Raw genomic sequence first — 24,659 nt, forward strand, 5'->3', positions numbered from 1 at the left:
GAGCTAAATCCTTATCTTCCTTAGCAGGAAATCAATAGATAATATAGAGATGTGAAAAATCAAGAAAAAGTAATATAGGCACATTATTCAGAAATATAGAGGTTAGAACCCAGAAGACATTAGTGCTAAAACGCATGCCTGTAGGCGTGGAAGCTGGGAGTGATGGGGGTCTGCTGGGCTTCGCCACGTGCCTGTCGAAACTGTTTGGTTTTTTATACCGTGCACATGAAATGCTTCAGTAGAAAATAAAATGTAAAATACCACAAAACCAAATCCAGCAACAAAACCTAGAACTTCCCCGCAAATTGCATTTAGTCCAGTAAAGGGCGGGCTGCAGTTAGTTTCACACACTAGGGGGCACGGGGCAGGGGTGGTGGAGAAGGGAGGGTGTCTTGGAGCAGGGGATCCTGGCTGGTGGGGGCAGCTAACCTCTGAGTCCTCGATGTCTGAGACTGAGGGAAAACACGCAAAGTGTGACGGGGCTGTGGGGACTGGATGCAATTCTCTGATGGGTTTATTGTTGCTGATGAAACATGCACCCTATGTTTCGGAGTCACATTTAGGGATGGCAACGTGCCTGCAAGGAGGGGCTTCAAATATAACAGTGGGTCTTGGCTTGACTTTAAAAAGCCTACTGCCTTCCATACACATTTACACGTTTTAAAAAAATAATTTTTAAAGATTTACTTATCATTTTTGTTTTAGTGGAGGTACTGGGGATCGAACCCAGGATCTGAGGCATACAAGGCATGTGCTTAACCACTGAGCTGCTCCTCACCCCAATCTTGACATGTTTGAGTAGCATTAAGGGTACATTTTTCAGAAAGTCCGTAACACTGATTTTGTGTTTCTCCAGAGTTTTTCTATTTCTTTCCTTCTCTGAAGGGATCTTAGATTCCTAGTTGTCCATTCATAAATGTGTGAATCCTCAGAATCTTCACTTTTGCTGTTCTGTCATCAGCCCTCTGTGGGTATGCCTTTGTTTCTTTTGACCCTACTTCCCTGCAGACCTGGGTGTGTTCAAATGGCCTTTGCCACACGAAAAGTTGCTCAACCTCAAGCAGAGAAACCGAAATTAAAACTAGGAAAGCGAGTGTACTTTTCAGATGAGCAAAGATCAAAGAGCTGGACAATCCAACGTGCTGGTGGAGGAGCGGGGAGGTGGGCGGTGCCGGGGCCACGTGTCGCTCTGTCCTCTGGAAGACGGTGCCAGAGTCACATGACCATGTTTTACGTGCAGGCACCCCTTCCTCTTCTGGGAACTGACTCGGGCTCTTCTTGCTCACTTTTAACGGTGTCGGCTGTAGCTGTGTGTGCAGCAGCAAGACCGTAAATGACTTCAGGGCACCTCAACAGAGGGCTAGGTGGGCAGAGCATGGGCGCGTCACAGAGGAAAACCACACAGCCACTGAGGTGTGTGCGGACACGACATGATCTCCAAGACACAGGACAGAGTCAGACAGCAACACTCAGGGCAGGCAGGGAGCACGCACTGCGGTGTGCGTGCGGGAAAGCACGAGGACCAAGCAGACAGACCCATGGGCGGAGGGCATCCCTGGAGAGTCAGACGGGAAATGGGACACCAGGAGTCTCAGGAGCAGAGAAGTGGGTTTGGGGCCAGAGGAAAACTGACTTTTGAGTTGTCTATCCTTTGGTCTCATATGAAGTCTTAACTGTTGCATGTATAACTTTTCCAAAAGAAGTTAAACTTTTTTCATTAATGTTTTAAGAAGACATCATAAAATTGTAAGACGGGGACTGTCAGCCACTGCTTGAGGACAGAAGCCACCTCACCCTGTGGACCTGGAGGCCCTTTACAGCGGTGAGCACCCTGTCAACCTAGGACAAGTGCCTCCCCCAACAGGAAAACACACGGATGCAGGCCCAGCCCCTGTGCCGAAGGTCTGTGGGCAAAGTTCCCTCATCAGTAAAATGAGGAGGTTGACCTAAGTCATCCCGTAAGTCTGTTTTCCGGGCATAAAATATCTATGATTGTTCATTTAAACCAATTTTATGTTCCTAAGAAGCAGTGAAAGGGCTGGAGGGATGGGATCTACTGTGTTCTCTACAGCACAGCTAAATGCTCTTAAGCCATCCATCGAAAATAATTTTAGACTGAAGCATCCTTTAAATACATATTTGCACAGAATTTATTGAACATAATATGGAGACAGCCAGTACAAGAGTTCATGCCTCGGCAAGGCGGGCTTCATCAGGCTGACATGGGAACACGTGAGTGAGAACACGCTGTGACTGGCTGGCTCTGTCGACGCGGACGCCGCAGAAACACACCTCCCTCCTTCCGGGAAATGTCAAGTCAGCCACAAACCCGCAAATTTATTACGTATCCGATAACTAGAACGCACGACGCTGGAGTCCCTTCCTGGGCCCACTTTTTAAGTGAACTCCATGTCAGAACAGGGAAGACAACTTAAATGCATAGAAGAAAAATTACAAAAACAAAAGCACTCTGCGACATCCCTTAAAATACTCAGTTCCCAAAATGTTAACGTACACTGAGGTCAGAATAAGAACACGCATCGCAAACTGCAGGGATCTTTTCTCACGACGGGGAGTAAGGTGTGCAGCGTGGGAGGACCAGCATGTGCTGCTGGAGCCACTTCTCAAAGAGGAGAGAGGAGGTGAAGGGAACACTTAAACAAAAACAGGTCATTTTGAGTTTCTTATACGAAGTTCCAAATGACAGTTTATAAATTGTCTTAAAAAAAAAAAAAAAAAAAGGAAATGCCAGCAACAGAACTGAGAAGCAACTGTATTTTGCATCTTTCTCTCTAGGTAGAAACTTGAACCCCCTTACTGAGGCTGCTTACGAAAAACACAAAAACACAGTCACGCCCACTGATTCATTTCTCAGCAGCTCATCGAGCATCTAACACGCAGAAGGTAGGCTGATGAACGTTTGCTAATTGCAGAAGTGGTGAAAACCAAGAAGTCATTCTTGTACAGGTGGTCTCAGTATCACACACAATAAACTCGGACCTTGGAAGCCAAGAAAAATTGTCGATGGAAAAAAAATTTTTTTAATGGATGCAGCATTAGAGAGTAACAACTGAATTTAGTTCATTTCTAAAATGCAAAAGAAAGATGGGAATGCAGACAGCCGGTTCATGAAAGGAAGCAGACCTTTTCGTACTACGTGGAGAACTGTTGAGCTGATGTGAGAAGCACACCCACTAACTTATCATCTTCTTAAATCACAAAAAGCTACGTGTTCTCGTTAGCACTAAGCCTTAATGAAATTGGGCTAAGATATCTGATTTGTCTTCCCTACTTGGCAGTTGTGAAGGGAAACAAACAAACAGAAGGTAACCTGTTCTGTTCCGGCCAGGCTCGGCTTGGGGTATCAGGGAGACGAAACCCTCCGGGCCGCAGCTTCACCTGTGGAAGCCCCGGCCGTCTCAGGATGCTGTGGTGAGTGGGACAGGCAGCGAGCATCAGACCTGCACCCACATCCATTAGCCAAATGATTATACATCAACCCTGCGGTATAATAAAGTCATGGTGATAGGGCACTGTCACAGGATCAGTGTTTCCTGGTCTAAAAATAAACATTAGCATTTATCGAGCAGCAGAAAGCTGCTACCCCACGGTGCTGTTTTATTCAGCTGACGTCTTTTAATCAAAGCAATACATATCGTGGCAACATTCCAAGGTATCGTAATTGCAAATATTCATGGCAAGTTAGATAATAGCTATATTTTTGTTGCTTTTTCTCCCTCTTCTACTGACTGGATGCAAACACTTCCTAATGAATTATTTCCATTAAGGAAACAACCTGCAGTCATTATATGAATTGAGACAACTTCTCATCCACCGCCACCAGTTTCACTTCTAACTGTTACACACAACTGCTTATGTGCGCTCACATCTTCTAAATTTTTCCAAAGGCCTCTGTCATGAAAATAGATGAATACAAAACCTTGTTTTTCAGTGGAGTAGACAAAGCTAACAGGGGAAGTTCTGGGCCCCTCGGCACGGGGGTACGTGGCCTTGTGCACCCTGACTAGTGTTAATGTTGTCAGAGTGGGATTCGGACGCAGGAGTAAAGGGTCTGTGACTCTCGCTGGAGACCCATCTTCATAGCAGCCCAAGTCTGCCTCGGCGGGCGCTCCTTATCGGGGTCTGCTGCCACCTGCTCTCTTCGGAGATTTCCTGGGCAGTCCGGTGTTAATTCGGGGAGAGGTCCGAGGCCAGCAGCCCAGGCAGGCTACTTCTGTGACAGCAGTTTTAATGAACTGCCGTCGCCTCACATTTAATTTACAAGTTATGTGAAGCCTGCACGGGACGCGTTCCCATCACCACCTCGTTGAGACAGGCTGGTCCTTTTCTACCTCAAGCTCCCAAATTCACTCCCCAGGAGCATGGGGCGGAGATCTTCAGGCAATGAGAAAATGGAAAATGCACACTTTTTCACTGTCTGAAGTGTGTTTAGTTTCAACAAAGAAAAAGAATCTGAGTGAGAGTCCTGATTCCATCTACTTCATCTTTAAAATAACCACGGAAGGGATGAAGGCAGAAGCCGCGAGATGTGAGATTGGTCACCGTGATGAACCCCTCGCCGCCTCCCTCACTGCTCCTCTGGGTGGTTCTGGCGGCAGAAACAGGGTCCTAGAGATTTAGGCCCTCACAGCAGGCTTTCCAGAGGCTGATTTCGTTCCGAACAAGAGGTTCTAGAAAGTTGCCCAATTTAACCTCTTGGAGGCTTCATTTCCTCATGAGCAAACCAGAGCCCTTACCCCCAGGTCATAGGTGTCGTGAGGGTGAAGTTCAATGAGCGAACGTATCGGAAACGCTCTGCACATGGTTGTGACTCTGGAAGGTTACTGTCAAGCAGCTCTGCAGAAGGTTAAAAAAAAAAAAAAGCCTTCTCCAAATCCAGTCAGGCTGGGAAACCCTGAGGGCCCCCACGGCCCCAAGCTGCCCTTTACAAAGGGCAGTGATCTCGGGCCTCATCAGACCTGTGCACTGGAGTCACCCCTCGACTCCGTGGGGGACGCTCTCAACACAACCCCGTTCCTGCTCGTCTTTGAAGTTGCCCACTGTCAGTGACTGCAAATGTGGCCCGAGCGCCGCTGAGGGAGGACTCCTCGGAGCGGGAACTCTGATGACTCCCCAGTGTCACCCTGGGCTCCTCCTACGTGAGCCCTGCCACTTCACTAGGTCCCGAGCCCAGTGACATGTGTCAGGTGGCAGCCGCCACCAGCAGGGGCAACGGTGGCCTCTTTGCCTGAGAGGGTCTCAGAGGTTGTTACTCACGTGTAAAGCGACTTCGAAGCCCAGTCTCAGCTCTCATTTCTTTCTTTTAAATCAAGAATTTCATAAACAAACCATAACCAGAAACGTGTAAATGGTCTAGCTCTTTAGGAAAGGAATGGAAAATGACAAATGGCATTCTGTTTTGGCATGGATTCTGAGTTCGCAAAAAGAAAGACTTGTGTGTGCAAAAAGTATTGGCACCATTTGAAAAATGTTAAGCTACTTACACACGGTACACGCGCGCGCGCGCACACACACACACAGCTCGTTCCCAAGTTAATTTGCAAGGCTACTGCGCTCTGAGCTATCGCCGCACTCGGGCCTATCTGACTCAGCACAGCCTGCGAGTCCGGCACGGACGTCTCCCGATAGCGGTTCTGCTCCTGGGATTTGTTTGGAACCGTTTAGGTTTTCACGGATCACTGGAGGCGCTTCGTTTTTCTCCCTTCTGTGTTATGCAGGTGTAAGCCGTCTCTCTAGGCGTGAACTGTCCACTGGTAAAAATCAATTTTGATTTTATCGGCACTTATTAACGCTGGTGCCAGCAGTTTAGAAGACTCGAGAGGGGAAAACATGCAGATGAGGAGAAAAAAAAATTCCAAGCCAGGTCCTCATACCTCAACAATACAGCCTGCTGCCTTTAAAAGGCATTTTGTCTAAATGATCAGTTTAAAAATTCAATCAGTAAAAAGTTACAGGACTCTCTTACTGCTCCCATCTCCTCCATCTTTGTGGGTGTGGCAGTGGGAGTGTCTAAGACAAGGGCAGCGCTCCCAAGGGGTGCCGCAGACCAGCAACCAAGGGCACCAGGGCAGCCTGGCCGCGCCTGTTCACACTGCCTGCCGGCCGGCAGCCCAACCACTCCAGCCTGGCTCGTTCTAAGTCAGTTTATTCCAATGACTCAACTCTAACCCTCTCAGGACGGAACAGACCATGTGGCGGGACCGCACATCCACCTCTCCGCCTTACTCTCATTTCCTCCTCTTCTGTCATTCCAGGAAGGACACCTGAAATGTGCTTGCCTCTCCAGGTTCAAGATCTTGAGTGCTTGTGGCCCTTAAAATGGTCCCTGAACCTGAGCAGCGGCTGCTCCACACGTTTCCTTATCCTGACATGCATTTTGGCGACTAGAGTCACCTGTGCGACCTCTGCCACCATCACCTCCTCCTCTTCCTGGGGGTTCCTTCTGCCACGCAGTCAGAAAGCCCATGTGCTCACCCAGTCCTAACCCCTAAAACGGAAGGAGACTTTACAGCATGTGAGTTAGAAAGGAGACAACGTTGGACTCAAAACTTTGACTTTGCGGAACATCCTTCAGATGCACACAGAACACGAAGTCACTTTCAAAGACCGAAGACACAAGGTTCCCGGGCACTCTTGTCTGGTACAGGCACCAGCAACTCCAGCCTCCCAGGCCACCCCCTCAGCCGTTTCTGTGAGCAGTGTCACTGGCACACACCACCACATCCTTTAAGAAGTCTGCCAACCCCTGCTCCAGAGGAATGGGACTGTCTGCACTATCTCAGACCTTCCCAGTCGCTCTCCTTTCAAGGCCCTGAGGTATTGGAAGCTATTTAGAGGTTAATCTGCTGCAACTCCTACACTGAGGTAAACTTTAGTCCACTTCCAGAAAACCAGCGGCAGAAAGCACACGCTTCCCAGCCCAGGCTTTTCACTCCCTTTCCTAAGTACCTGGGTCCACACGGAACAGACACCGGAGGCTAACTCACAACCGGGTGGCCTTCTATGTCTTCAAGCTCAACGAAGTTTGAGCAACAGGTGTCTGGCCGGGAACTAGGTCTACTCAGCATTCACCCCTGGTACTTGGGATGTAAACTTCTTTTCGTGAGAGCAGAAAGTCACGCGCTGAGTGCAGCCAGAGGCTTCCACCCTCCCCGCACCAAGTCTCCGGGTCCCTGAGCAGATCACCAGCACCAGGACCTAAGGCGGCTGCGCCCCAGCCAGGCTCAGGAGGAGCGTGACTGCTAACAACTGGCTTCCTCGGGATGAATTTGTCTCCTAAAGCTGCCCACACATGGGAGCCACGCTCGGCGTAACTTTCACTAGTCTTTTCTGCACAGCTCCTTGACTCAAGAGGAGAGGTTTCTTTTTACTGAAGGGCAAAGCGACGGCAGGGCAAGGGTGACCAGCGACTTAAGATTTTCAGTAGTTTTGTTTTTATACTCTCAGCTGAAGCCAACCAAAAAAGAAAAAAAATTTGTATGTTCATATCATTAAACATACATATTTCTCATTGATAGGGCTCATTTTTAAATCAAACTTCCAATGACGAAATAGTAAGGATAAAAATAATAATCCCCTCCCATATTGCAAAAGTGACAAAATGACAAAAGAACTCTTAATTCTGGGGCTTTATTTTAATTTTCCTCTTTTTAAGATGCTACATAGTCAAACAGAATTGGATTGGTCTTTTACGGCATCAACTTAATTCACAGTCAAACTCTCAATCGCTACTTGACGGATTATCTAAGTTTCTCACACCCCGTCCCCACCCCTCCCCAGCTGGTTCCCTCTCTCCGACCCCTCTGCTGCCTGGCTCGCTTGCCGTGACCCCCAGCTAGGGCCACAGGATCACACCTGGGGCGTGTGGGCTGGAAGTGTGAGTGGTGGTTACGGGGCAGAGAAAGGAGGAAGAGGAGAGGAGGGCTGCTCTCCTCCACTTACAGGAGCCACACAGAGTTGATGGCGCTACTGAGAACCCCCTGCCCCCTGGTGGCTGTCACTTACTCACACGGAAGACCCCTTCTGGCAGCTGCTCTCCGTCACTCAGAGAAGCCACACCTCGGCCATGTGGAGCCCGGAAACTCGGGCAGCGCGGCCTGCCCCACCCAGCACTGTCAGGTAGCACAGGCGAGCTTTAGGCCACAGCATTAATTATAGTCTTGTGACGAGAAAACATGAGATGAAATACATTAAATAAGTTAAATATGCATTAAACATCTCTGAGTAACAATTCAACCTCACTACATGAACCGACAGGAATCTAGCTTGGTCCCTGAAGGAGAACAAAGCCTTGACTCGGATTTGCAGAGCACTGGGCAGTTGGCCAACGCGCGCCTCCCTCTCTGGGCGCGCGCACCCGACGCGCCGTTCTTTTCGGCTTCAGACTCTGTTCGTCAGTCCCAAAGAACTGATGGCCTGGACAGACCGCGGGAAAGCAGCCTGGGTGAGTGAGCAGCACAGGGGACGACGACGACGGGGGTGCGGCCCTCCCCTCCGCGCTGGGCCGGCGCCCCGAGGACAGCACCCCCAGGCAAGGAAGAGAGTCGTGTTCTAAGAGAGGTAATCCAGCAACAGGGACCAAGGCGACAAACGTTTAGAATGACACGGACAACATGCCATTATCGTTTAATCATGGTTTCCCTTGTCATTAATAAGGATCATTCTTTTCCCCATTTACTATGCATTTTAACTTTCTAAAAGATTGTTATATTATGTTCTACCTGTGTGTTGGGGTGTGTGCGCACACGCGCGCGGGGAGGGGTAATTTAAAGGCAAGACTTGTGAGATGTCATCATACATTAATTCTGTTTACACGTGGTTATGATAAATTTAGACCCCATGACGTGGCGGATCCTCAATCCAACGAGCCGTCGCCAGCATGCTGCCCTACAAGGCGATCTTCCCTATGATCACGCCGACGATGAAGAACAGGACCACCAGCGCCAGCAGCCGGGTGCTGAGGCCCTCCTCCTTCCCAGCCGTGGCTAATGCAGGAACAGGGCTGTTGCTCTGCACTGTCTTCCTCATCCGAAGTCCATCTTCTTCCTACGGGAGCAAACATACATTTGAAAGACGGTACAAGGCACCAGAAGCAGAAGTTAACAGGGCCACTTCGCAGGGCGGGCTTTCGTACCCAGGCTCCATCACGTGATATGGCCCAACCTCCTCATTTTGCAAATGGAGAAACTGAAGCCTACCGAGGGGAAGAGACTGGCTTGGGGCCACTGAGAAGGTACTGCCAGAGCCCTTCGTCTCCCTTCTCGTCCATCCGCCCTGCACAACGCTGCTGGGCACCTTTTTATACCACACATCTCAGCAGGGCACTCCTTAGTTCCCCATGAGTTACAGAAAAAAAGCTCTTCAGAGAGAAGAATCACAGGAAACTCCCAAGTGGGAGGCCTGGGAGCTCTGCACACAGCTGACGCCTGATGGGCCACGTGCAGACTGCTGGGTTGAAGACGCTGTCTGGAATGTTAAGAAAACGGAGCTGAACTCGATACAAGCATCTCAGACAGTGTTTCCCTAATGCATGCAGTCCCTACCAGAGACGCAACAATCTCCTTCCTGCACATAAAGCTACCTGGCCACTATTTCCCCCACCGACACAGACCTGTAAGGCTGTAAGTGAAAATTTCTCTTCCTTCACTGCCCCCAAGGCCCAGCCCACATCCCGGAACAGGGCATGCATCAGGGCCCTTCTTCTCTGGATAACTGCCCTCTACTCATCCCTAACACCCCGAGCAACAGCTGCACTTTCATTTCTTCTCCTTCAGCTCCTCTGAATTCACCAAGGGCCTAGTAAGTCCTGGAGACAACAGGCAGCCAGCCCATCGGGCCAACTCTCTACAGCATCATGGCCACCTCTGCGGGACCGCACCACACTGGTTGTCAGTACTCATGTCTGGGTCTCCCCTGCCAGTCTGGTTAACAGGGAGCCATTAAGGGCAGCGGCTGCCCATGTTTGTATCCACAGTGCAGGGTACATGGTAGGGTCTTGGGAAATGTGCTGGCCAAATGAAAGAATGAAACAACACAAAACAAGAGATCAGTGTTTGGCAGGATAAAGAATCTTCTAATGTCAAGATTGGTCTAATAATATTTTAAAGATACTCTGCTCACGGGGCATGGCCAATATCGCTGCACGGTGATAAATGACTGGTGCTATTCGATTAACTTCCCCAAAAAAATGGCCGCAGCAAAATACAGCATTTATTTTATTAGGTTTATATAGAAGCTATTTCTACCTATTTATCACTATAAATGGCACAGAACTCTTTCTGAAGAGAAATACATTCAAGGAGAAGCTTTAGGCATATGTTAGATTTTAGCCAAAGAGCAGAGTGTCAGCTTCATAATTTACTCTGTGCGAAAAGAAGTTACTGCACGAGACAAATCCAGATTACTGCAGAGAAGGAAGAGGATGCCATTCCCCAACCCCGTCAGGCCTCCTACATCTGTGACAGTGTCAGAATAAACGAGGAAAAGTCAACTGAAATGAATTTATTACATGTACCTGGTGCTATGCAGTTAAACAGTGAAAGCTTATTACACGGCTGGGGACATGATCAAGATGAAGAGAACAGACTGGCCTCAAAATTTAAGTTGTAACAAAAAGTTCCTATGATCGGATGTTCAGAAATGCTCTTTAATATCATGTAAGAAACAGACATGCTTTTGACACGGGAAGGGGCCTTGGAGGCGTTCTGCACACAGAGGCCGGAGGAACGCTGTGACTAACATAGATTCAAAGCGACTTCAAGTGTGGCCAGTTGTCTTCACAGCTCGCAGCACCCCGGGGCCAAGAGCAGCGCACCGGCCTCCCTCCACTGCCCCCTGCTGCTGCCTGACCCTCCAATGTCGGTGCCAACTGCCTGGTCACGGCCACAGGCTGGAGACCCTGGTTTCTCCCATCAGCACCCATCTACTGTGACAGCCACCTGTCTCCAGTCTCATCACAATGTTAACAGTGTGATGAGACCCTACCACCTAGACCTATTTAGAAGCCTCAAAAATCCAAATTACATCTGTGTTCAAACAGAGTACTGGTCAGTATTTACCCTCTTAAGAAAGATTCTCAACCAGTGGAGATGGGATGGGGTTTGAAAATGTGAATTCCAGAGAACTGTTGCTGTTTTTAGTCTCAGAATCGATTTTCAGTTTACACTAACGGAAGATGGGAGGGATTTTTTGTTTTGTTTTCTTTTACAAGGGGTAAGAGTTTAAATAGTTGAGAAACTTCTGCTCAAGAGACACCAGTTCTTAATCTGGGGTATGTGTGGGAGGTGGGGTGTTCAAGGACTCTTTTGAGAACCTGAGGAGAGCTATGGAAATTTCTGCCTGGAGGAAAAAAATGCACAAATAGAAAGCAGCTCTACAAATTCAGTGGCCCATCAACGTCTCCACCCAAGATGACAGCACAAAAGCCCCTGTTCTCTGCAGAGTATCAGGAAGTGAGATGCTGTTACCTTGAACTGCTTGTTCTCCTCCCGTAGCCTCTGAACTTCACCTTGCAGCCTCTTACACTCCTCCATCACCTTCTTAACTTCAGTGTCATCCAAAGAAGAACTCAGAGCTTTAGACGCCGTTGGTGTTTCTGTCTTTGATGCAGTTGTGGATATAATTTTATTTATCTCTACATCATGCTGTTCAGAGACAAACGAAAGCCCAAGTGTCACCAACTACGTATTAAAGGACTTTTTTACGCAAAGCAGTTCTCAGCAACCACCACACGTGGTAGCGTTTCATCCACACTGTAAAATGTTACATTTGTTTTAAAAATGGATCACTTTCTCTAGTATCTTAATAATCTAAAGCAACTGGGCCCCCAAACTTATGGATAAGGGCAGATGACAAAGTTCGGCTGAGACTAACAATTCAAAGGAAAAGAAAAGGGGCCGTGCACACCGCACTGCCATGCAAAGATTCGCACAGTGTAGCTGTGCAAGCTCAGGGATTATAGCCACAGTTAACGTCACCACGAAGATCTGAATGTCCCCAGGACTGGCTGAGTGGGGGTGGGAGCCGAGGGGGGAAGTGACACTGAGGGCTATTTATTTCATGAACTTAGAGCTCTGAAGATGGGATGAAGGTGCAACAAGCTTAGTGTCCACAGTATTTCAGTCTGGGGCAGCGATACACTCCCCCGTTTCCTCTGCCAAGCCTGTGCTGGGAAACCCTCTGGAGACTGGCTGGGGCCGAATCAGGACCTGGGTGCAGGGCATGGAAGCATGTTGGGGAAAATAAAATAACTGGGGAATCACTGCCCTGGGGGCTCCGTGCAGCAAACAGAAAACTACAAGTTCTACCCTTCGCTTCCCGGGTGAGAAGAGTGAGGCCCTGACAGGCAAGGCCCTGGCCCACGGAAATAATCACCTAGCAGAGAGCCAGGGCCAGAACACAGACGGCACACCGTCCACAACTGCCCTCACCAGGACAGCACGTACCCTGGGAAGAGGGAGAGGAGGGAAAAAAAGAAGAAGAACAGTGCCCACAAGAAACAGGATAATGATAGTGGCCCAGTATTGAGCAGAAGGAAAATACCAATGAGTTTTGACACAAGGCAACAGCATTCCTGGAGATCATTATGGGTAACGTTAAGAGAATGTGAGCATTTCTAGTTCCCAACCCCAGCCACTAACAGCCAGGTAGTTGAATATTCTTCATGTGTTTAAACTGTGTTTTTAATATAATTTAAGTTTTCTTTTTTTTTCTTTTTTAATAGGTTGAAGGGGGTCCAAATTAGCGTTTCAGATACAGTCTGCTCTCTGGTCACAAGTGAGGGCCACAGCAGGCTCATACCTTGGTTTCACCCAAAGAAAAGTGGGCTTGACAGGCTGGAGGAAGTCACTCCTCGACCTCACCCACTCAGGCAGCAAAGGGGGTGACTCTCAATGGGGAATGATCTTGCGCCCGGGAGGGCATATCTGACAATGTCTGGAGACATTTTTGGTTGTCACAACTCGGAGTGCTACTGGTATCTAGTGGGTAGAGGTCAGGGATGCTGCCAAACGTCCTTCAAGGCACAGGACCCCCTACAGCAAAGAGCTATCCAGCCCAAAAGTTAATGGTGCTGAGGTTGAGAAATCTTAATCTAAAAGCAGACTTTGAGGACAAGGCAGATGGAGGGTCAAGGAGTAGAGAGGTGGTGCTGAGGGAAAGCGCAGACAGGCAGCACTCTGTAAAACAACAGAACCTAAGAGTTCACCAGCACCTGTCCATCAAGCATGTGGTAAATGGCAAATTATTCTGTTTTAGTCTTTCCCACTGTTTAACAGCAACTTTTAACTTTGTCAAGGCAAGGAAGCTCTTTGGAATTTATAACATTTCAATAGCCAACAGGTTGCACTTTTCAAGGGAAAAAAATGTTTCAATTAGCTTTCTGCAAATCTTTCAAAGGTAGATTTCACGAAGGCTCACTTATTTGTCGACTTCAGCTTATTTTTTTCTTCATACATCAGAAGAAGGAAAATAATTTGCCAACTTAAATCTTGGTTTTGCAGGAGATGGTATGCAAATCAGTATCAGCTTGCAACATTCAATTATTGTTAACTATAAATATACTTACTGGTTTATCATTTTCTGCTGGCAATTCAAACACACATCTAAGTTTTGAATCCATAAGGTCTTCCGGTTTTGCCTCCTTCCACTAAAACAATTTAAATTTAATAATCAGGATATTATAAAGCTGCTGGAAGAATAATTTTCTTCCTATAACTGACAATTTCAGAAAAATACTCTTAATGAGAAAGCCCTAATGTATATCAAATAAAGAACTTAAGTCTGCTGAGATTTCAATATTTTTAACATGACAAGATTAAATACACCAGCTCTCCTGAATATTTATACTTCATAAACCCCAGTCTTGCCTGACCCCTCCTGTTGCCGGCCTGCCGGAAGTCATGGGACAGAGAAGACCACCACTGAACCAAGAGGAATCTTCTAAATTGCACCTGGATGGCCAGAGGATATATTGGCTCTCCTTGAGAAAATAAAACTTACTTTGCAGGGCGCATCCTTCTTAGAGAGCGTAAGCACCTACTATCTACTCCCTGGGGGCAGTTCTAGAACAGTGCCAACTGCCAGCGGGGCACGTGAACTAGCAGCCACGCTCTGTGACTGCCATGTCTGGGCAGACAATCCCCTCCCCATCCCCGCCATCTGTTGGTAGGAACATCTTCCTGACTAAATCCATGCTCTGGGATGATGCACTCCTGGCTTACTCCTCCGTATACTCCTCACTCCTTTTGGCAGTGGAGGACAGGAATTCCAGGTGTTCTGAGCGTTATAGATCAGCATAGCAGGAAGATTACAATACAGAAAAAGGAGTGAACTCCCCCACCCCTCACCCCAGGACCATGCAGGAGGCAGTGAGAGAGCACAGGTACCAAGAGCCAAAAATGGGAAATAATCTTTATGTCGAACAATAGGGGACTCCCAAATAAATCATGGCAGATACAGTCAAGGAATAGCATGCCATTCAAGTGATACTGAAGACAATTAATTATATGGGGAAAATTCACAAGAGTATTAAGTGAAGACACCACAAACAATATTTTAAGCCTGTTCCTCTGTACAGACACACACACGAGTGTACGTGTGCCCGTGTGCGGGACGCTGAAAACCTCGAGGGGAAGACTGCTGGCAAGCAGGAAGTTCACACGGTCTCCAAGTATCTGATTACTCTGAGCATCGTAGATTACCCATTAGCCACAGGGGACAAATGTGCTTTGACACCAGAGAGAGCTGGCAGTCACCACCTTAACCAAGTAACGAAAAGTACTGTCACCAAAAGAGGGACAACCTGTCATTAAATGCCTGCTGATCTGATGCATATACGACATCACTGAGGACCACTGAGAGAATATTCTTGCCCCCAAAAAACCAAACCTGAATTTAATCATGAGGAAATAATTGGACAAATCCAGAATATGGGACATTCTCCAAGTCAGCTGGCCCAGACTCTAAAAAGGTTGAGGGCGCTCTACTAGAATCAGAACAACTAAAGGCCATTCTTGGAAGAACTGGAAAATGCTGAATATGGGTTTCTCTAGTGAACAAGACTGAGTTCATGTTACCGTCCTTAGCTGTGATGACGCAGTGTGGCTGTGAAGGGACAGTCCTTGCTCTGAGGCACTTAGGAGGGAAGTGTCACGGACTGCATCTTACAGCCAAGTGGTTCAACAAAACAGAAGGTTTGTAATAGAAATGAAGCAAATGCGGCAAAATGTTAAAAGGTGAATCTACGTAAAGGTTAGATGAGTGGTCACTGTACTGTTTTTTCAACTTTCTGTTCATCCAAATATAAAGAAAAATACTTTAAAGTGAAGTACACACACAAGGCTCTCATTAACAGTGGCCAGTCTAGTAAAGAAATTACAGGTCACTTTTAGTTTTATTTTTGCTCATTTGTATGCTTTTAACAACGTACATTTCACATAACTTTTTTTAACTGTTATAAAAATTTTCACAGAAGGCAGTGAAATTCACCTTTATTGCATCCAGAGTGCCCGGCCTGTAACAGCACTTGGATACAACAGCTGCCAGACACTGTGCCAAGTGTTCTACACACACAGCACATTTAATCGCACAGCAACCCTGTGAACTAGGCTTTTATCCCCATTTTACATGTGACCAAACCCTCAAGAGAGTTAATGCAAATTGCCCAAGGCCAAAAATGTTAGTAAAAGGCAGAACTCAGCTTCACACCCAAGACACCCAAGCTCATGCTCTTTTCAGTAAGCCATGCAGCAGAAGCCAACAGAACACACTCCTGGGTATTCCATGTTTTGCATTTGTGGCACGTTTCCTTGACCACACAAAGTAACATGAAGTGACACGCCATGTTCCCGGAAATAAAAGAGGAAGCAGTGAATGCCTCAACAATCATTCCTATTAGCCTGTTATCACTGATCTCTCTTGAAACCCCAAAATATCTGGCTCACCCTCATTTCCTGCCCCAAAGTTAAACATGCATGAGGTTGAGCAGTTAGACTTTTTCAAGATGAAAAGAAATGGCTGTGTGGTGACAGAGGGACACGAGGCAGGCTGTGCATGAGACAGCAGAGTACAGAACTGTGAAAGAGAAGAAACACAGCGCGGTGTGGATCCTGGCTCACGCAAACCTGCAGGCGCCCCTCGGATGACTTCACTCTCTTACTTTGGGTCGGCAAACTGGAAAGTGATAAAAATGCTGAGGTGATCCTGCCTTTCTTTTTCCAAACCGTGCAGACTAGACAGTCCACCCTCCCTGGTGCCGTGGGTTTTACGTTCATCAGTGTGTGTGGTTCACACTCACAGCACCAGCATGCCTCCTCATTTACTCAGATGTGGGAAAAGCTTGGGGGAGAACTGCCATTATAATCGGCTTCCAGAGAAACCAATACAGTCGTCCCTCGGTGTCCACGCAGGAGTGGCCGCAGGGCCCCAGCCCCACGGACACCAAAATCCGCGGATGCTCAAGACTTCTACCTAAAATGGTGTATACAGTCAGCTTTCCAGGTTCACGGATGTGGCGCCTACAGAAAGGAAGGGCCAACTGTAATATATCCTTTATTTATGAAAATGAAGTCATCTTACTTTTACCAAAATTAGAGATAGAGTTAGACATGTATGTAAGCAGGAGAAAAAATATGAAAGAATCTAGGGGAAAACTGCAAAAAAAAAAAAAACCCAAGAATCATGCTTCTGGGGGAAAAGCCTAAACTGTGGAAGGATATTTAGTATTCAACTCTCACGCCCCTTTAGGTTCTGGGGGGATGGGGAAGACACGGTAGGAAACGGTCTCCATAATGAAAAGTGCCCTTTTCAGGAGAATGGGGTGGGGGGAGACTGGAAGGGAGGTGAAGGGAGAGAATCCTCCGACCATTCAAGACACAATCCATCAGAGCAAGGAACTGAAGGAAACCAGACATACCAGTCAGAAAAGAGGAGAATCCTACAAAGTTACATAAAAATGTTAAAAATCAAAGTTCTAGAAAAACCATAAAGGCAAACCTCCTTGAAAACACCATTCCCTTTAAAATCAGTTCTGACCCATTTTGAAATGCATGCACCCACAATTCTGCGCCTCGTCATTGCTTTAATTACTGAAAAAAAGAAGAAGCATTCAGTACTTACTACCGCTTCCATATCAGAAGTGTCAGTCGGAGCAAACATAGACTGAACCATAAACTTGTGTTTGCTTTTCTCATTGGGGTCATAATCGAAAGGCTGCAACATCACTGAGAAAGAAAATATTTCATTAGGAGGGTCAGAGCTTGGTTACCAGCAGCCACTTGTTAAGTTAATACTTATATTTTGGTCGTAAAGCAGTTTACCAGGATCCCCTCATCCGAGCCTTACGAAGCCCCCGGTGAAGTGACAGCCCAAGATGACCGGCCTCTTCTCCACTCCACAGCGCTCAAGCCTGAGGTCCAGAAAAGTGAAAGGACCTGCCCAAGGTCAAACAGCAGGTGTGGCAGAGCTGGGACTGGGGCTTAGGACCCAGGTCTTCTGATTCCTAGTCCAAGGACCTTCCACGACCGTGCACCCACACACCTGAGCTACAGGCCTAACAGCACAGGCAAACCAGGGAGAACCACCTCGTGCCTGTTTTGGGAAAACACATCCAAATGGTCTCTTCAGGAACCAAGACACCTAAGGCACTGTTTCAGCTTCTCTCTGTCCCATTTCCCATGTCAAGGTCATCAAGGTAATTTTGCCAGTAGAAATGTCAGAGAATGGAGAAGACAATGGAGAGGGCACCACCCGGTTACACCCCACCTCCCCTCTGAGAATCTAGAGGAATCCCACAGAAAGGCTCCCCTGACTGAGCACACCCGCTGCCCTGAGGGAGGTGCCGTCCTGCTGTGACTCGCTTCCTTAGGACCTAGCCCCCTGTGAAATGACCACTGCTTTAAAATATGGTATTTGCCACAAGGCTTTGGCTGAACCACACTAGTTAAGTTCCCTGAAATATAACTTCCCACATGCAGGAAGGGCCCGCTGTAGCCCTGCCTGTGATGAGAACTTCCTAGGACTCAGGGTTTCCTTTGTGCCTGAAGCTAAACTCTGTACTTCAGGTCTATTATGTCTCAGTTAATCCTTAAGAGGCAGATATTGTTGTAGAAGTTATTTTAATGCCTATTTTCAAATGAAAAATCTGAAGCACAGAAAGGTTAACTAACGTGCCCAAAGTCACACAGCAGAGGCGCGAACACCAATGCAGGTGGAGAGCCAACGCTCTCGGCCACCGTGAGGGACTGTCTCTGTCCTCTGACAGTGCAAGTCCTGTCCTTTTCCATCACCCCTTTTCTGCTGGGCACACATCAGTGTTCTCTTGCCTCTGAACCCCACTTAGGACTTCCCAGGTGCTTAAAGCCTCACAATCAACCGCCTCCTGCAGCAGGTAAAGGGCACCTGTCATGAGCCTGAACTTATAAATGAGTCTGGGACTCAACAAAGCCAAGTGACCTGCTCAAGGTCACAATGTTAGGAAGCAGCAAAACTCTGACAAAGAGCCAAGTGCAGCCCAGCGCCCCCTCTGCCAACCTGGTCACTCCGATCCGAGACAGGTTCACATCCTGCACCCCAGGCCCATCACCGCGTGTCTCAGAGACCCACACACGATGGGGAAAAGAAATACAACACCCCTTCACCCTGGGGATGCATGGGTCCATTCTGTCCTGGGGACAGAGAAAGCCTATTAAAATCAACAATGCCTCTGATGTCAATGCTCTGGTGCGCGCAGCTGCCCAGGAAGCTTTCTGCCCCCATCACCCATCTGAGTGCTCCCAGCTTCAGGGGACCTTACCTGGGAGACTTCTTCAGGACAAAAATCAATAAACATGAAAATCTTTTTTTTTTTTAATTCATGACACCAAGTCTAGTTCCCAATAAAGGTTATCAATAAAAATGTTCAGTCTAAGTACCCAAAATCCAGATTGTGACCATCAGCAGAGAGAACAAAAGGTTACTTAAAACACAGGGCCAGTCTACCAGGAGCTTTACTTCCGTGGGTGCAGAGGCATGACACCATCCTGGAAAGGCAGTCCTTGCTGGTGGTTGTGGGAGCTGGACTGCAGACGGCTCTTCCTCTGGCACCACTGAGCCAGCAGGAGCTCTCCGGCGGACAGACCCGGAGCACCACTGCACACCTGGGCCTGACATTTCACCTTGGGGACAGACAACCGGACTCGGGCAAAACCACAGACTCTTATTCTGAAAGCTAAATTCTCACTGTGCTTTTTCCACCCCCAAGATTGCAATAAGGAAGATGCATACGATAAACTAAGGAGCCGGTGTCTTCACGTGCACTGTGATCTTTCTTGGACAGGGACTGGAATTGGGGCAAGGTCTTCAAAGTATTGTCAGATTAATGTTCATTTTAAAAAATTAAAGTGAATTAGGTTTTGAGAATTTCGGGTCTTGACTGGCTGTGACAAAATCATGCTTTAGTATTTTTTAGAATGGGAGGGAAGAGAACTTTGTCCTAGACTACACTTGGGTCTGCAGCAGGGCACAGCTGCAGAAGAAAAACGACCTCATCTTTGAGACTGCCTTCCCAGCTGTGAACGGCTCCTAGTTTTCCACCGGGAGGGGGGGGCCTCTGAGACTGAACCAGGATTATTTGTAGAGAACTACAATACTCAGAATATAAGAGCAATCAGAAGACATGACTAATTTTCACAGAAGTTGGCTCTTTAGCTCAAACTACACTGGATCACACAGAGAACTGACAGGTCCAGAGACCCTGAGACAAGCCCACATCAACAGCCCCAGGAAGACCCGCTGTTCCTTCCGCTCTCCCACTTCCTCCAGGGGTGCGGCCAGAGAAGGGCTTGGGCTCCAGGCATGGCGAAGGCAAAGTGACCCCTCATTTTCATCTCTCCACCTCACCCAATGTTCCCATCCCCAATACCTTCACAATTTCCCAAGAAAGAAAAGGAAAGTAACTTCTATTAGCGCCTGGTATGTACTAGGCACCAGAGAAGGCACATTTTCGTTAGTTCTCCCATTCAGTCCTCACAACAATCATCAAGATGGCCATGTATTCATTTTCTAGATGAGAAGACAAGGGCTTAGAAAGGCTGCGTGGCCTCACGCGGGCCCACAGCCAGCTAGGTACTAAAGGATGGAGCCAGAGCGCGCTACTGGCTCTGCTTCTAGTCAGACTCCCACACCAAGGGATGTCAAAACGTTCTTCACAGACTCAGAGAGGTCCCCCCCATCCATCAGGTGATCCATAAACTCAAAATCGTCGTCATGATAAGATCAAGACATTATACGTCACCTGCCTCATCAGTGGCACAGAAGCAGCGGTGCCAACGGTGCTGGTGTCTTTGAATTAGGCACCGCCACACACTGTCAGGTTTTTTTTTTTAAAGGCCGGTCTCACTTAAGAATATCCCCAATAAAGTAATAAAAGCTACTAACTTTACTAAATTCCAACCCTTGACAACGCATCTCTGCACTCTGATGAAACGGCAAGTTCACGTCAAGCGTTTCCGCTGTCCTGAGACAGGCATGTGTGCAGCTGTCTGGGGCTGAGCTGAGCCAGACACCTTCTCACGGAACCATTTACCTGAAAGAACAACCGACTTCAAAACTACATTTATTCACACCTGGGTATACAGCAGATATTTTCTTGAAAATTCCAGGCTTTCAAACAAAAATTAGAATCTTGGAAAAACCTCCATATGCCACCAAAAGCATCACAGTTTCCCAAATGGTTAATAAGACTTTCCCAATGAGATCAGTGGGAATAGTAATGAATATACTTCTTTGATATTGTACAACAGAAAACACAGTTGTATAATGGAATATTGTCAACAGCTGGACAACCTGTATGACTCAGTTAACATAGAACTACCAAAGCCATTCAAGTGCAAGAGATGTATTTTAGTGAAACAAAGTTGAAACAGTTCACTGACATAGTGTCAGATTCCACATCATAATAAACTTCAAGACAGTGTCATTTGTCAAGTTTTAGGGCAGTACCAAAGAATAATATCTATAATTATTTGAAAGGGCTATTAAAAATACTCTTCCCTTTTCCAACTACACATCTGTGGAAAAATTGGTTTCCCACCAAAACAACACATTATGACAGACTGAATGCAAAAGCATGAGAATCCAACTTACCTTCTATTAAGCCAGAAATCAAGATTTGCAAAACACGTCAAATAATGCCAATCTTCTCACCAAATTTTTTGAAAAGTTATTTTTCATTAAAAACATTACTGTTTACATATAATTGCATTTACTAATGTTGTTATTAAAGAATTAATGCTCTTCAAATTTCTTAGTTTAATTTGTAGTATGATAAATGTTGATACAGCCCACAAACAGCAAAGCCCTGCTGGCCTTTAATTTCTCAGAGCGAAAAGGGGTCCTGCGACCAAAAGGTCTGCACACCATTCTCCGACATCAAGCTGCCTCGCAGGCCCCTCCAGGAGGAAGATGACCTGGTTAAATACTCATGTGAAGGCCCTGGTGGCTTTGTGTAGTAGCCTCCCTGGGAGAACCCACCCCTCCTGTGCACTTTAAAAGAGAAGCCTTGGGTTTCAGTGTGCACCCAGGCGCTGGGAGGGGACAGAGGCACACGTCCATGTGTCCCTTACAGGGAGGGGACTGGGGCTCCCGGTGTTCCTCTAACCAAACCACCTGGCAGCCGCTTGCACCACCTGGCAGAAGGGTGCTGTCTGAGACGCCCTGCTACCCTGGGGCCTTACAGATGTCATCAGCCCAACTGCAGGCCTAGAGCACCTGGCCTGTTGAGGCGCCACAGCACAGAGCTGGAAGAACCTCAGAGAGACGTCACTTACATTTGGCCCTCCGAGCTGACGAGAATGAAAGTGCCCAAAGAAGTGGGTCCTGGTTGTAACCAATCGCCTTAAAGGAGCGCCGGAGACGGCCCAAGGCGGCAGGACGCATGAGACACACACCGAGAACCCGAGCACTGGCGAGGCTGCCGAGCTGGGAGTCGTGGCCTGCCGGTGGCCTTCAGGAAGCGCGGGGCGTGCAGGGGCGCCTGCCACACTGCAGCAGCTCCCCTTCCACCAAGAGCAGCAGGTGGGAAAGGCGTCTGCCTCCGACCAGCTCTTCTTTCCTTGGGGGCTCCCCAGTCAGCGGGCAGGAGGGAGGAGGCCAAGTGGCCACCCAGACTCTGTGAAACGACAGACTCCTGCTGAGCCTCAGTGTCTCCATCCTGCTCAGCACAGCCCCCAACTACGTCCAGAAGTTTGTATTCTCAGCTACCACCGTCTCACGTCGGATTCAGTTTGCTACTCCCTGCTAGCTGGAGCTTTATGAGAACGTGACAGAACAAATGCTGCTAGCCGCTTGCTCTTTCAGCTCCACGCATGCAAACTGCGACAGAAATGACGTACTTTTTTCATGACAGGCCATAAAAGAGCTTCCCATTAACTTAATTTATTTCACTTGAATACCCGAGACACTGATGATAAAACCCTCTTAGACGAACCATCTATCCTACTTTTAAAATGTATCGCTGATACTACATTAAAAAGAAGCCCGTCACCAGGAGACGGCCCAGAGACCAGGTCACGGCTCAGCCACATGGGCCCTCTGCGACACAGGCCTGCAGTGCTGCCCACGGCGCAGGCGGGGGCCTGTCGGCAAAGGACTCCCGGGGTCAGAGAGCACTGGAGCAGTAAGACCAGACTCTCTTCAGAGGAAATGCAGAATATACACCATTTAACGCACACACACCTCAGAGAAATGACTTGATTAAATGCAGCATAAAAGCCTCCTACGAGAAGCCAAGCAAGCCACAGATCACTTTCGTGTGCATCATAACGGCCACAAAGCAGATGAATAAAGTCTAACAAGCACCACAGCACGTGCTTTATTATTTTTCAATCTCAGAATTTTATCTTCAAAATGCCTCTCTCTCCCTTTTATTTGACCACAATCTCAGCTCAGGCCTCCCCTCATCAAAGTTTCTCCAACTAGATCTTCCTGCCCCCTCCCCCAAACAAGCTTCCCTGCCCAGCTCCTATAACCCTGCAAATTTAGTCTCCCCTGACACTCTATTCACCATAATGATGTTCCTCGGATTAAAAATCTCCTACAAAAAAAAAGTCTATTTCCCAAGTAAAAGACAATCAATTCAACTCCACAGTCTGGATCTCTCAGATTTCCTGGTATGATCCAACAACAGACCTCCCTGCTGGTCCAACAGGTGTGCACATTGTGCTGGCCAACACCCCCATGCCCAGGTGTTCCTTTGTCATTACCAAAGTCTCCTCTTACCACGTTGGCCCTAGGAGGCTGGCACATCCCTTCCGGTCCCCCAGCCCTGCTCACATCTCAGCATCCCACAACTTCCAGGGCTTAATCTGCCTCAACCTCCCACTAGTCTGACTCTGTCACGAGGGGTCTCAAGCCATAGCACGCATCAGAACCACCAGGGGTGCTTTGGTTAAACCACAGGTGGCGGAGTCCCAGCTCCAGTTTCAGATTCAACAGGTCTGGGGTGGGGCTGAGAACAAGTATTCCCAATACGGTCCTGGCTGATGGTGCTGGTCCAGGAATCACACCTGAGAACACGTGCCGCCTCGGTCTGCTAACACTGCCCGCCCCTCCCGGAGCGCTGTTTCACAGCCTCGGTCTTGCTGGGGTCCTTACTCTATCAGCAGGCAGTACTGATACAAAGCTCTCCCCGCATGCCTGCCTTTTCTACACAGTTAAACTGAGACTGGACTTCACGTTCTGGGAGCTTGTATTCTGGGAACTAGTTTGCAGCTCTTCACCGGTTGGAGAGTGTGCACCCTCTTCCCTTCCAGCACTCGAGGGACTCCCTCCAGGATTCTCCCCGGGGCAGCACACACAGGAGGAGCTCTCCTTAACCCTCACCCAGCTGCTTCCTCTTCTGTCCCACCTCCCAGAGCCACGCACTGTTCTCTGCGGGGCTTAAGACACTGGTTTCCAATCTCCTCATCACCACTGCCCTCTCACTGTCTCTCTCGGCTTTCATGCCTGGATGAAAAGACTGCTCCCTACTAAACTGCATTTATGGTGTAGTAATGAAGGCATTGCTCCACTTTTTTGAAAACCAGTCAAAGACAAACCAGGGCTCCGTCACCAGCTGAAGATAAGTAGCGCTACCACAAGGCAAGAGAATCCCAGCCTCAAGCAAAGCAACACGAGCATTCAGTCAGACTGCGCACCCTCAGCACAAGCAAATTTGTTATTTTCTTTAGATTCTCAAAAGGCTGAAAACACGACTACTTTCCTAGAACTCTGCCTATTCAGGGACCCATGCATGGAACTATGAGTCTAGCAGGTAAATAATTAATTTTGTCTACTTATAAATACATGAAATTGAGTTGTCTTTGCGTTCTCCACAGGATTTTCCAGTTCTTTACAGTGCAAGACGTGCCGCACCATCACCGTGAACTGAGGGATACCACACACAGGCACTGGCCAAAGAACAAGGCTCACTCACTCTTTTTCATAAACATCTTAAGAAATATACATCTTTTTTCCAAAACTCCAACATACCTTCCTGTCTCCATGAACACTTTGTAACAGAGCACCACACGGCCTTTCCCGGGTGCTTCCGTGTTCTGCTCATGAACACCCATCACGTCACACACCACCTTAAGACCTACAAGCCAGGGCTCTTGGGACAGATC

General features: G+C 47.8%; 1 protein-coding gene across 2 annotated transcripts in view; it reads right to left on the reverse strand.

The window, feature by feature from the left end:
- Window positions 1-7,631: 7,631 nt before the first annotated feature.
- VAPB (VAMP associated protein B and C) overlaps window positions 7,632-24,659 on the reverse strand; it is a 46,331-nt gene continuing 29,303 nt past the window's right edge. Inside the window, exons 3-6 of one of the 2 annotated variants that reach the window (XM_031433564.2) lie at window positions 17,137-17,240; window positions 13,586-13,666; window positions 11,487-11,663; window positions 7,632-9,066 (exon numbers count right to left, since the gene is read on the reverse strand). In XM_031433564.2, the coding sequence (XP_031289424.2) occupies window positions 8,908-9,066; window positions 11,487-11,663; window positions 13,586-13,666; window positions 17,137-17,240 (521 nt within the window). In that variant the 3' untranslated portion in view covers window positions 7,632-8,907. The remainder of the gene's footprint in view (window positions 9,067-11,486; window positions 11,664-13,585; window positions 13,667-17,136; window positions 17,241-24,659) is intronic. The other variant, XM_031433565.2, reaches the window with a different exon arrangement.

The sequence above is a fragment of the Camelus dromedarius genome, chromosome 18, assembly GCF_036321535.1.
Source record: "Camelus dromedarius isolate mCamDro1 chromosome 18, mCamDro1.pat, whole genome shotgun sequence".
In the NCBI taxonomy this organism is placed as follows: domain Eukaryota; kingdom Metazoa; phylum Chordata; class Mammalia; order Artiodactyla; family Camelidae; genus Camelus; species Camelus dromedarius.